Raw genomic sequence first — 12931 nt, 5'->3', positions numbered from 1 at the left:
GCTTTGTAATATAGTCTGAAGTCAGGGAGCCTGATTCCCCCAGCTCCATTTTTCGTTCTCAAGATGGCTTTGGCTATTCGGGGTCTTTTGTGTTTCCATACAAATTGTGAAATTTTTTGTTCTAGTTCTGTGAAAAATGCCAGTGGTAGTTTGATAGGGATTGCATTGAATTTGTAGATTGCTTTGGGTAGTAGAGTCATTTTCACAATGTTGATTCTTCCAATCCAGGAACATGGTATGTCTCTCCATCTATTTGTATCATCTTTAATTTCTTTCATCAGTGTCTTATAATTTTCTGCATACAGGTCTTTTGTCTCCTTAGGTAGGTTTATTCCTAGATATTTTATTCTTTTTGTTGCAATGGTAAATGGGAGTGTTTTCTTAATTTCACTTTCAGATTTTTCGTCATTAGTGTATAGAAATGCAAGAGATTTCTGTGCATTAATTTTGTATCCTGCTACTTTACCAAATTCATTGATTAGCTCTAGGAGTTTTCTGGTAGCATCTTTAGGATTCTCTATGTAGAGTATCATGTCATCTGCAAATAGTGACAGCTTTACTTCTTCTTTTCCGATTTGGATTCCTTTTATTTCTTTGTCTTCTCTGATTGCTGTGGCTAACACTTCCAAAACTATGTTGAATAATAGTGGTGAGAGGGGGCAACCTTGTCTTGTTCCTGATCTTAGTGGAAATGGTTTCAGTTTTTCACCATTGAGGACAATGTTGGCTGTGGGTTTGTCATATATGGCCTTTATTATGTTGAGGAAAGTTCCCTCTATGCCTACTTTCTGCAGGGCTTTTATCATAAATGGGTGTTGAATTTTGTCGAAAGCTTTCTCTGCATCTATTGAGATGATCATATGGTTTTTCTCCTTCAATTTGTTAATATGGTGTATCACATTGATTGATTTGCGTATATTGAAGAATCCTTGCATTCCTGGCATAAACCCCACTTGATCATGGTGTATGATCCTTTTAACGTGCTGTTGGATTCTGTTTGCTAGTATTTTGTTGAGGATTTTTGCATCTATGTTCCTGAGTGATATTGGCCTGTAGTTTTCTTTCTTTGTGACATCTTTGTCTGGTTTTGGTATCAGGGTGATGGTGGCCTCGGAGAATGAGTTTGGGAGTGTTCCTCCCTCTGCAATATTTTGGAAGAGTTTGAGAAGGATAGGTGTTAGCTCTTCTCTAAATGTTTGATAGAATTCACCTGTGAAGCCATCTGGTCCTGGGCTTTTGTTTGTTGGAAGGTTTTTAATCACAGTTTCAATTTCAGTGCTTGTGATTGGTCTGTTCATATTTTCTATTTCTTCCTGGTTCAGTCTCGGCAGTTTGTGCATTTCTAAGAATCTGTCCATTTCTTCCAGGTTGTCCATTTTATTGGCATAGAGTTGCTTGTAGTAATCTCTCATGATCGTTTGTATTTCTGCAGTGTCAGTGGTTACTTCTCCTTTTTCATTTCTAATTCTATTGATCTGAGTCTTCTCCCTTTTTCTCTTGATGAGTCTGGCTAATGGTTTATCAATTTTGTTTATCTTCTCAAAGAACCAGCTTTTAGTTTCATTGATTTTTGCTATTGTTTCCTTCATTTCTTTTTCATTTATTTCTGACCTGATCTTTATAATTTCTTTCCTTCTGCTGGCTTTGGGGTTTTTTTGTTCTTCTTTCTCTAATTGCTTTAGGTGCAAGGTTAGGTTGTTTATTCGAGATGTTTCCTGTTTCTTGAGGTAGGCTTGTATTGCTATAAACTTCCCTCTTAGCACTGCTTTTGCTGCATCCCATAGGTTTTGGGTCGTCGTGTCTCCATTGTCATTTGTTTCTAGGTATTTTTTGATTTCCCCTTTGATTTCTTCAGTAATCACTTCGTTATTAAGTAATGTATTGTGTAGCCTCCATGTGTTTGTATTTTTTACAGATCTTTTCCTGTAATTGATATCTAGTCTCATAGCGTTGTGGTCGGAAAAGATACTTGATACGATTTCAATTTTCTTAAATTTACCAAGGCTTGATTTGTGACCCAAGATATGATCTATCCTGGAGAATGTTCCATGAGCACTTGAGAAAAATGTGTATTCTGTTGTTTTTGGATGGAATGTCCTATAAATATCAATTAAGTCCATCTTGTTTAATGTATCATTTAAAGCTTGTGTTTCCTTATTTATTTTCATTTTGGATGATCTGTCCATTGGTGAAAGTGGGGTGTTAAAGTCCCCTACTATGATTGTGTTGCTGTCAATTTCCCCTTTTATGGCTGTTAGTATTTGCCTTATGTATTGAGGTGCTCCTATGTTGGGTGCATAAATATTTACAATTGTTATATCTTCCTCTTGGATCGATCCCTTGATCATTATATAGTGTCCTTCTTTGTCTCTTGTAATAGTCTTTATTTTAAAGTCTATTTTGTCTGATATGAGAATTGCTACTCCAGCTTTCTTTTGATTTCCATTTGCATGGAATATCTTTTTCCATCCCCTCACTTTCAGTCTGTATGTGACTCTAGGTCTGAAGTGGGTCTCTTGTAGACAGCATATATATGGGTCTTGTTTTTGTATCCATTCAGCCAGCCTGTGTCTTTTGGTGGGAGCATTTAATCCATTTACATTCAAGGTAATTATCGATATGTATGTTCCTATTCCCATTTTCTTAAATGTATTGGGTTTGTTATTGTAGGTGTTTTCCTTCTCTTGTGTTTCTTGCCTAGAGAAGTTCCTTTAGCATTTGTTGTAAAGCTGGTTTGGTGGTGCTGAACTCTCTCAGCTTTTGCTTGTCTGTAAAGGTTTTAATTTCTCCATCGAATCTGAATGAGATCCTTGCTGGGTAGAGTAATCTTGGTTGTAGGTTTTTCTCCTTCATCACTTTAAGTATATCCTGCCACTCCCTTCTGGCTTGCAGAGTTTCTGCTGATAGATCAGAAGTTAACCTTATGGGGATTCCCTTGTGTGTTATTTGTTTTTTTTCCCTTGCTGCCTTTAATATGTTTTCCTTATATTTAATTTTTGACAGTTTGATTAATATGTCTTGGCGTGTTCCTCCTTGGGGTTATCCTGTATGGGACTCTCTGTGCTTCCAGGACTTGATTAACTATTTCCTTTCCCATATTAGGGAAGTTTTCCACTATAATCTCTTCAAAAATTTTCTCAGTCCCTTTCTTTTTCTCTTCTTCTTCTGGTACCCCTATAATTCGAATGTTGGTGCGTTTAATGTTGTCCCAGAGGTCCCTGAGACTGTCCTCAGTTCTTTTCATTCTTTTTTCTTTATCCTGCTCTGTAGTAGTTATTTCCACCATTTTATCTTCCAGGTCACTTATCCTTTCTTCTGCCTCAGTTATTCTACTATTGATCCCATCTAGAGTATTTTTAATTTCATTTATTGTGTTTTTCATCATTGCTTGGTTCCTCTTTAGTTCTTCTACATCCTTGTTAAATGTTTCTTGCATTTTGTCTATTCTATTTCCAAGATTTTGGATCATCCTTACTATCATTATTCTGAATTCTTTTTCAGGTAGACTACCTATTTCCTCTTCATTTGTTAAGTCCAGTGTGTTTTGAGCCTGCTCCTTCATCTGCTGTGTGTTTTTCTGTCGTCTCATTTTGCCTATCTTACTGTGTTTGGGGTCTCCTTTTCACAGGCTGCAGGTTCGTAGTTCCCGTTGTTTTTGGTATCTGTCCCCAGTGGCTAAGGTTGGTTCAGTGGGTTGTGTAGGCTTCCTGGTGGAGGGAACTAGTGCCTGAGTTCTGGTGGATGAGGCTAGATCTTGTCTTTCTGGTGGGCACGTCCACGTCTGGTGGTGTATTTTGGGGTGTCTGTGGCCTTATTATGATTTTAGGCAGCCTCTCTGCTAATGGATGGGGTTGTGTTCCTGTCTAGCTAGTTGTTTGGCATAGGGTGTCCAGCACTGTAGCTTGCTGGTCGTTGAGTGAAGCTGGGTCTTGATGTTGAGATGGAGATCTCTGGGAGATTTTTGCCATTTGGTATTATGTGGAGCTGGGAGGTCTCTTGTGGACCAGTGTTCTGAAGTTGGCTCTCCCACCTCAGAGGCACGGCCCTGATGCCTGGCTGGAGCACCAAGAGCCTTTCGTCCACACGGCTCAGAGTAAAAGGGAGAAAAAATAGAAAGAAAGAAAGAAAGAGGCTATAATATAGTGAAGTAAAATAAAGCTATTGTAAAGCAAAGCTATACAGACAAAATCTCACCCAGAAGCATATACATATACACTCACAAAAAAAAGGAAAAGGGGAAAAATTAATATATCCTGCTCCCAAAGTCCACCTCCTGAACTTGGGATGATTCGTTGTCTATTCAGGTATACAACAGATGCAGGCACATCAAGTTGTTTGTGGAGTTTTAATCCGCTGCTTCTGAGGCTGCTGGGAGAGATTTCCCCTTCTCTTCCCTGTTCGCACAGCTCCTGGGGTTCAGCTTTGGATTTGGACCCGCCTCTGCGTGTAGGTCGCCTGAGGGCGTCTGTTCCCCGCCCAGACAGGACGGGGTTAAAGGAGCAGCTGCTTCGGGGGCTCTGGCTCACCCAGGCCGCGGGGAGGGAGGGGTACGGAGGAGGCGGGGCGAGCCTGCGGCGGCCGAGGCCGGCCGGCGTGACGTTGCACCAGCCTGAGGCGCGCAGTGCGTTCTCCCGGGGATGTTGTCCCCGGATCCCGGGACCCTGGCAGTGGCGGGCTGCAAAGGCTACCGGGCGGTGTGGAGAGTGACCTGTGCTCACACACAGGCTTTTTGGAGGCGGCAGCAGCAGCCCCAGCGTCTCACGCCCGTCTCTGGGGTCCGCGCTGATCGCCGCGGCTCGCGCCCTTCTCTGGAGTTCGTTTAGGCGGCGCTCTGAATCCCCTCTCCTTGCCCGCCGCGAAACAAAGAGGCAAGAAAAAGTCTCTTGCCTCTTCGGCAGCTGCAGACTTTTTCCCGGACTCACTTCCGGCTACCTGTGGTGCACTAAACCCTTCAGGCTGTGTTCACGCTGCCAGCCCCAGTCCTCTCCCTGCGATCCGACTGAAGCCGAGCCTCAGCTCCCAGCCCCGCCCGCCCCGGCGGGTGAGCAGACAAGCCTCTCGGGCTGCTGAGTGCTACTCGGCGCCGAGCCTCTGTGCGGGAATCTCTCCGTTTTTTCCTCTGTGCCCCTGTTGCTGTGGGGTCCGCGCTGATAGCTGCGGCTCGCGCCAGTCTCTGAAGTTCTTTTAGGCGGTGCTCTGAATCCCCTCTCCTCGCGCACCAGGAAACACAGAGGGAAGAAAAAGTCTCTTGCCTCTTCGGCAGCTGCAGACTTTTTCCCCGGACTCCCTCCCGGCTAGCTGTGGTGCGCTAACCCCTTCAGGATGTGTTCACGCCGCCAGCCCCAGTCCTCTCCCTGCGATCCAACCGAAGCCCGAGCCTCAGCTCCCAGCCCCGCCCGCCCCGGCGGGGAAGCAGACAAGCCTCTCGGGCTGGTGAGTGCTGCTCGGCGCCGAGCCTCTGTGCGGGAACCTCTCCGCTTTGCCCTCCGCACCCCTGTGGCTGCGCTCTCCTCCGTGGCTCCAAAGCTTCCCCCCTCTGCCACCCGCAGTCTCTGCCCGCGAAGGGGCTTCCTAGTGCGTGGAAACCTTTCCTCCTTCACAGCTCCCTCCTACTGGTGCAGGTGCCGTCCCTATTCTTTTGTCTCTGTTATTTCTTTTTTCTTTTGCCCTACCCAAGTACGGGGGGAGTTTCTTGCCTTTTGGGAGGTCGGACGTTTTCTGCCAGCGTTCAGTGGGTGTTCTGTAGGAGCAGTTCCACGTGTAGATGTATTTCTACTGTATCTGTGGGAAGGAAGGTGATCTCCGCGTCTTACTCTTCCGCCATCTTCTCCAATCCCCTATATAAGCTTATTTCTTGATGTTGCATCTCTTGAGGAATCCTAGGGAAGCCGACATTCTGACAAGTTTGTCTCTGGTCTCAGAATAGGGCAGTGTGGAGTGGAGCCAAGGGTTTTTGGCTGCCTGGCCTCTGGGATTGCCGGGGGAACACAGTTGGAGAAGCTGAACACACAGAGGCCGGGTTTGCAGAATAAGAAACTGAGGGTGGAACAATTACCAGCAGTTCTGGGCAGTGCTTCCAGACAACCTAGTTAATTTATTTGCAAATAATTAACTTGAGGACATTAATTATCTAGATTTATTATCAACCATCATTACTTTCCTTATCGCCATGATTACTGCCATCAAGAGTGTTAAGCAGAGCAATAGCTGCTATTTAAAGTCAGTTTTAAAATCTGAGCCTTGTTCTACAAGAGTCTGTGAATTAGGCGGTGAAGACAGAGATGTGGTTAAGAAAGAGGTACAGGCAAATGAACCAACATCAAACTAAGCATACTGGCTTAGTGTCGGATTCTATTGCTGTATTCTTTGCCTGTTTTTCCATTTGTCTTTGACTTTGTAGGCCAAAGTCATGCAGATTGATTTCATAAGCCTTGGCATCCCCATCCCATAAATAAAACTTGCTGAAAATGATTTACTTAGAGTCAATATTTTAATTATTTTAAATGCCATAGTTACCGAAATCATGCTTTGAAAATAAAAACATGAAAGTAGTAATTTAAGAGTTTTATAGCGTCTTACTGGTGTAGGATATGAAGCTAATTATTTGTTCCTTTTAATGCCACAAATATTGCCAATATATCGTATTCACATATTTATTATCTCCTGTGATATACAATTTTCAACTCTGTTTTATCATAGTTTCCCCCTGTGGGCTTGGTTGTTCACTGCTGCTCCAAATATCTCATGTTTGACAAGGGCCTATGTAAGCCATGGGGTGCGGGGGAGAGAGTACAACCTTGGGTTTAAATCTTGATTCAATCAGTGGCTAGTTGTTGCACCCTTGGAAGTTACTTAAACTCTCTAAGCCTCAGCTTTCCCAACTGTAAAATAGGCATAATAATCCTTATCTTACAAATTAGAAGAGAACAGTTTATGAAAACATGCAGTGCAGAGTAATTGCTTCTTAAATGTTAATCCTTTTGTATGTAAAAAATTTATATATATAGAAAAATGTATTTAATTAAATTACTCATTGAGAATAAATAGAAGTTGAAACAAATACATCATGCTTCACCTGCTCTGATGAAACCTTCAAAATCTAAGGAGGACTGGCCATTGACAGTCACACTATTCCTGTAGGGCAACAAAATCTCTGCCTTTCTGCACCATCAATGGTAGTGACCTTTTTTTTTTTTTAAAGAAATGAGGAAATTTCATACAAAATATGGAATTTAAAAATGACACAAAATTTCAGTCTTATAATAAAGCTCTTGCTGAAAGATGATTCAACTTAGTTGCTTGAAAGCAAATGAAAAGTAACTTGATTAAGCATTGAGAAAAAGCATGTGAAAACCTAGAGATGAACAAAGACAGTAAATTTTCAGTTGATCTGCTTGTGTCATGATGAGTACCAAGACTTTGTTCAAACACTAGTTGCCTTCTGAGCTGTAATTTTACTTAAACATCATATCATTATTTTTTCCATAGTTAAGATAATATAACATATTACAAAGCATTTGGAAAATGCAGTAGCAAGAAGCATACTTTTCCTTCCACGCCTTTTCCTATGTATATATTTTTTTGTGGCTGCAATTATAGTATGTATGCACTTTTCCAACTTGATTTGTCAGTTAATATTATGCCAAAACATTTATAACTGCTAAGTGATATATTACAGTCCATGATTTATTTAACAGATTTTCTATTGTGAATGTTAAAGTTGCTTCCAAATTTTTTCTGTAACATGTAATTATTGTGAAGAACAATTTTGCCTTCAGAATTTTTAAAGGATTTTATCTGTAGGGAAATACAGATTTTTAAAAGGAAAAATAGAAGTACCAGCTGTAAAATTTACACTCAAGTAAACCTCCCTCAGGTCCTTCTTCTTGTGCCCAACACCATTTATCAGTCCTGATTTCTGTCAGATTCTGCAGGCAGGTGAGCCTTGCCTAAGCTGCAATATGTTGGTATAGGCAGTTGTGTTTAAAATTTAGCTTCATCAAACCCAAATAATAGTACCAGGTCAATAAGAAAGAGAGAGATGCAGAAGAAAAAAAGAAAGAGAAACCAAATGTTAAAAATGGCCAGAGAATTTTATGAATGTATTTACTCCCAAGTTGGAGGGCTGAGTTGAGCTGCATAATTGTCATTTTGTCTTTCATTATCACTGCTTTTGCCCTTTAATTTTTTTTCTTATTCCCCCATTTCTCCCTGACCCCAGGCTATTCTTCCAAGGAGTTTGAGGGCTCCATGGACTTGTCTATCCTTTTTTCATTCTTTCTTAGTTTTTGCTTTCCTTCCCTGCCATATGTCCACTGCCTTGAAATGCAATTTTCATTGTTTCAGTTCAGTATTTATTGAGCACTTACTGTGTGCCAGGTATGGTGGTAGGAGGTGAAAATTCAAGGGAGAGTAAAACACAAATTCTGTGCTGGTCAAGAGGATAGTGGGAGGTTCTGACTGGATGGATATCTGAAGGCAGAGGTGGAGTTAGCTAAGTGACCAGTGTGTGTATATGTGCATGTGTAAAGGGCATTTCTGACAGGGAACAGCCTTTGTAAAGCTACGTGGTAGGAGTGAGCATGGAGAATGCAAGGAGGAGGACAGCCAAAGTGTCTAAAACCCTATTCCCTCAATGTAGAGCCCATCCCACATTAACACTTGCAAAATATAAAGCTCAGTTGCCTAACGCTTTCTCTTTGGCATACTCTCTGGGTATTCAGGTTAAATGATTCTGAAAAGCCTCCAGAGTCCCAGTGATTTACCTTTTCTCATCATGTCTGTAAGATGAAGAGGTCCGGCCACTGGTCCATATAAACATCTTAGAGGATGTTGGTCCAGGGGCTCCTTTCCTTATGGTGGAAGTCCTGGAAGAATGGCGAAAAGACCTAGAAGAGGTACACACTGAAGTTAAATCCAGTACTTAAAGTTTGGGGAACTGTGTATCAGTAGCAACCAGTAACTCATGTTAAATAAGACCAGGTTTCTGTTGCTGTAGGGCAGTTGTTCTCAACCCTGGCTGCACATTAAAATCAACTGGGAATCTTTTAAAAAGCACTGAAGCCTGTGTCCCTCCCTCAGAAATGTGCATTCAATTTTTTTTAAAGCCTCCTAGTTGTTTCTAATGCACTGCTAGGATTAAGAGCCACTGCCTTAGGGAAACACAGTTTTCTAATTGATGTTATTACCATATTCCCTCTAAGATGTCTCCTCCAAAAATATAATTTGGTACAGTTTATTATTCTGTAGTTTTCCAAAATTTTGGTTCAGGTTTGGTTCTATTTTTGTTCTATTTCTCTGTTCCTCTTCAGACTGTTTTCCTTGATGCTGACAGATGTGACATCTTACTGACGAGAGATCATCTTTTAAATGTGTTCAACTGTTGCCAAATCTGTAGGTTCATCCCTTGGCAGTTGAGTCTCGGAGAAAATCATGGCAGCAGCGGCAGCAGTATTCTCTGGCTCCTAATGGCCAGGTTTATAGGATCCAGAGTCAAGATACTAGAGGACTGTTGTATTCTTTCGGTCATGACTTGGCTTGGGGATTAGTTCTGTCATCTTGAAGTTATAAATATGAAATATCATAGAAATCTTAATTACATATAAAAGTTAGAATGATATTTAACAAATAGAACAAAGGAAGGAAGAAAGGTGATTCCTTCATGGATGCATAGTCACTCGTGGCTTTCCTTTTGGTTGAGCACAGTATTAATGGTAAGCATGAGATTGGAAATAATATTAACTACTATATACTGTATTAGATACTACATGCCAGACAGTTTGCATATATTATCTATGTATATATCATGAAATGTATATGCCTATATCTATGTTATGCTCATATTATGAAAACCCTGCAAGGTAGATAATGCTATTGTTTTTAGATTAAAAATGATGCTTCTAGGAGATTTAGAAAAGGTGGACCCACGTCTACTTGTCTCCAATCCTCATGCTTTCTGGGGAAAGACACATTACGGTCTAGCCCAGTGATTCTCAATGTGCATACGAATTACCTGGGGATCTTGTGATCATGCAGATTCTGATTCAGTGAGTCCGGAGAGGGGGCCCAAGATTCTGCATTTCTAACAAGCTCTCAGTGATGCTGATATTGCTGGTCTGCAGGAAACACTAAGCAGCTAGGGCTCAGAGCATGTACTCAGAGTCAGTAGTTGGTTATTGGCCCCATTTTTTTTTTTAAACTAACTAGCTGTGTGGCCTTGAGAAAGTCACTTACCTTTTCTAGGGCTTAGTTGTTTTTAATCTGTAATATGGAAAGTTTGAAATTGATGACATCTGAAATCCCTCTCAGCTCCAAAATTTTGTGACTCAGTAAATTGAAAAATCAATGGAAGCGTATTTTAAATCACTGTCTACTGACTTTCTGGAAATAGGTCTGGAAATAGATCTCCTTCTGTAACCCTTGGGTCAGCATCAGAGATAGAAGGAACAGAGGCCATGGGAGATGGCTGGGGTTTGACAACCAGTATAGATGTAAGAAGTCAGACTTCCACCTTGGTCTCCCATGACCGGAATGAAAAGATACACCTGAATGGATGCCCTAGACATTTTCAGAAAGATTTAGAAGTTGAATCTGCTAGCTCTTTAAATGACTTGGATGTGGGATATTTAAAGTTATTTAGGTTTCCTTTTGAATATCTTTAAAACACATAAAATAGAATAGGAATTAAATTTGTTGTTAAAACTAGTCAGTTTTCAGGAAATAAGAATGATTTTAATGTAAGCTGGATGAACTACCTCATAAGAATGAGGATTGGCTTAAACTTTCAGGAAGCTATTTCAACATTGACTCTGGTGGCATCTTCTGATCACTTTAGTCACTCCTCAAGGATTGGGTTGGAGCAGACAAAGAAAAGTGTCACACGTTCAGTTCAGGGAAAGCAATAAGTTACTGAGCTCCCGTCCTGTTACTGGTTATTAGCCAGCATTTAAGAGACACACAGTCCATATTATAAATGCTTTGAAATCATTCAAAGTGAAAGGGATTGCAGTGATTTTAATATACTTAGGATACTCTTCAGACTGTGTGTCATTATTTCAGCATTGCAGCCTTGCTCTGTTGTTTGAAGATGATACAGAAAGGAAGAGATGAAGGGTATACTTATTCTAATTAACTGTCTAAAATTTGTTGGAAAGGACTTAATGACTCCTCAGCTTATCCTAAGAAGTGTATTTGGAGTTTTTCCACCCCAGTTTTCTTTCACAGAGACAAACCATTATTTAAAACCTGCTAAGTTTGTTGTTAATTAAAATTGAAAGGAGTAGCTGCTTTAAGGATAACACTATAAAGGTTCTGTGGAGGTTGAAAAAAGTTCCAGGCTTCAGAGAAACACCGAGAATATGTTAACGGGAGCTGGTTTGGCAGTTCCCGCAGCTCAAATGCAGCCCTCCTGAGCTCCTCAAGTAATCACCTCAACTCTGCTCACTTTATAAGACAAGGAGCATCTCATTTGAATTGTGATTAGAAAAGTGATATAGAGACAAAGAAAGCACTTTATAAAATTTTGTAATTTGGAATCTTAGCATGAAAAAGAGATCCATGTTAGTGGATGCCCAGGGCCGAGGGCAAGGGGAGGAGACCTGGATCTAATTCCATCATTAAATGACCTAGGAACTGGGGTGAACCTGGCTGAGCCATGACTATATGATTGCAGATGAGTATAGTTTGAAAACTAGATGTCCTAAAAGACATAATCTCGGCCTTGAGTGAAAGCAGGAGTCAGGGAGAATGTAACAATGTCTTTGCCTCAGGAGTTGATAAAGGGCCCCTTTCCATTTCTCAGGCACACACCTCGGTGGGCTTCTACCTCCCTGACTCAGTTCACACGTTCTGTCTGCCTGCCTTTCCTGCCAGGTGAGTGCGTACCTCTGTTTCCAAGGCCATCTCAGATGTCATCTCTTCTGTGAAGCCTTTTCTGACCCACACAAACAGCTTCCTCAGCTCTGCTTCCAATTCTTGGTACCTACCTCTGTTAGAGCAATGCATTCCAGGGCAGGGCTGTGTCTTATGCATCTTTTAGCGCAATGCGGGATACACAGTGACACACTGGTTGTGTTTGCTCCCTACCTTGACCATATAAGTGTCTATTATTGGAAAGCATGACTAAAACAGTGCATACATAAAACATTGACCAGCTTAAACTAGTTTTGTTTCCCTAAAACATGTTGTTGATTAATCAGACCTGGAGTTATTTTACAGAGACAGCACTGCGTGTGCAAGACAGGAACTCATGTCTCCAGGATGACCCTGGACCAAGAATCTTCAGTCTGTGGAACTCAAAGAATAGACATTTGCCACCAGAGACCTTTATGAAGCGAGAAGTCCTTCAATAAGAAAAATCTGTCTTCCAGCAGCACCAGTAGTTTATATGGACTGATTCGAGACTTGTCAGTCAGCTTCCAAGTTTGAAATTCCTCTAACCCTTTAAATTTCACCTTGATCCCTGGATCTGGGAGACAGATTTGAGAGCCTTGCTTCCTGTCTTCTTGTTGGTCAACCTCACAGTGAAGCTCTTTCTTTTCTCAAAAGCTGCTGCCATTGTGTTGGCTTTTATGGGCTTTGGGCAGCGAGCCCTTGCTTGGTAACAAGACCATGGGTACTGACGTCGGCCTCCTGTGTTGTGGCTCACTGCTGCTGGCTGCAGCCACCCTCTCCTTCCAGATCCTTTCCTTAGTTCGGGATGCCGTTCCTTCTTCCCGCTCCCCACCTCCTCTCTTTCCTTCTCCTGATTTTCCTGCTCCCTCTGTCTCTTTTATTGACTTGGACAGAAAGTTTCTGTTGCTTGCTGAATTATCACTCAGTAAGGTTTTCTTTAGAAAGGGCAGCATGATCTAATGAGAATATGAGTAGGAGAGTCAGACGGGGACTCTTTGTTTGCCTCTTGGCCTCACCACCTACCAACTGTGTGACTTTG

At 41.6% G+C, this 12931-nt stretch overlaps 1 protein-coding gene across 1 annotated transcript in view; it reads right to left on the bottom strand.

Annotated features, from left to right (window-relative positions):
- KCNMB2 (potassium calcium-activated channel subfamily M regulatory beta subunit 2) overlaps nt 1–8821 on the bottom strand; it is a 37493-nt gene extending 28672 nt beyond the window's left edge. Inside the window, exon 1 of the mRNA XM_007182345.2 lies at nt 8766–8821. Within this exon, the coding sequence (XP_007182407.1) occupies nt 8766–8821 (56 nt within the window). The remainder of the gene's footprint in view (nt 1–8765) is intronic.
- Nucleotides 8822–12931: the final 4110 nt, after the last annotated feature.

The sequence above is a fragment of the Balaenoptera acutorostrata genome, chromosome 4 (genome assembly GCF_949987535.1).
Source record: "Balaenoptera acutorostrata chromosome 4, mBalAcu1.1, whole genome shotgun sequence".
Classification (NCBI taxonomy): domain Eukaryota; kingdom Metazoa; phylum Chordata; class Mammalia; order Artiodactyla; family Balaenopteridae; genus Balaenoptera; species Balaenoptera acutorostrata.
The sequence above is the reverse complement of the archived record's forward strand: the minus strand, read 5'-3'. Positions and strand labels throughout refer to the sequence as shown.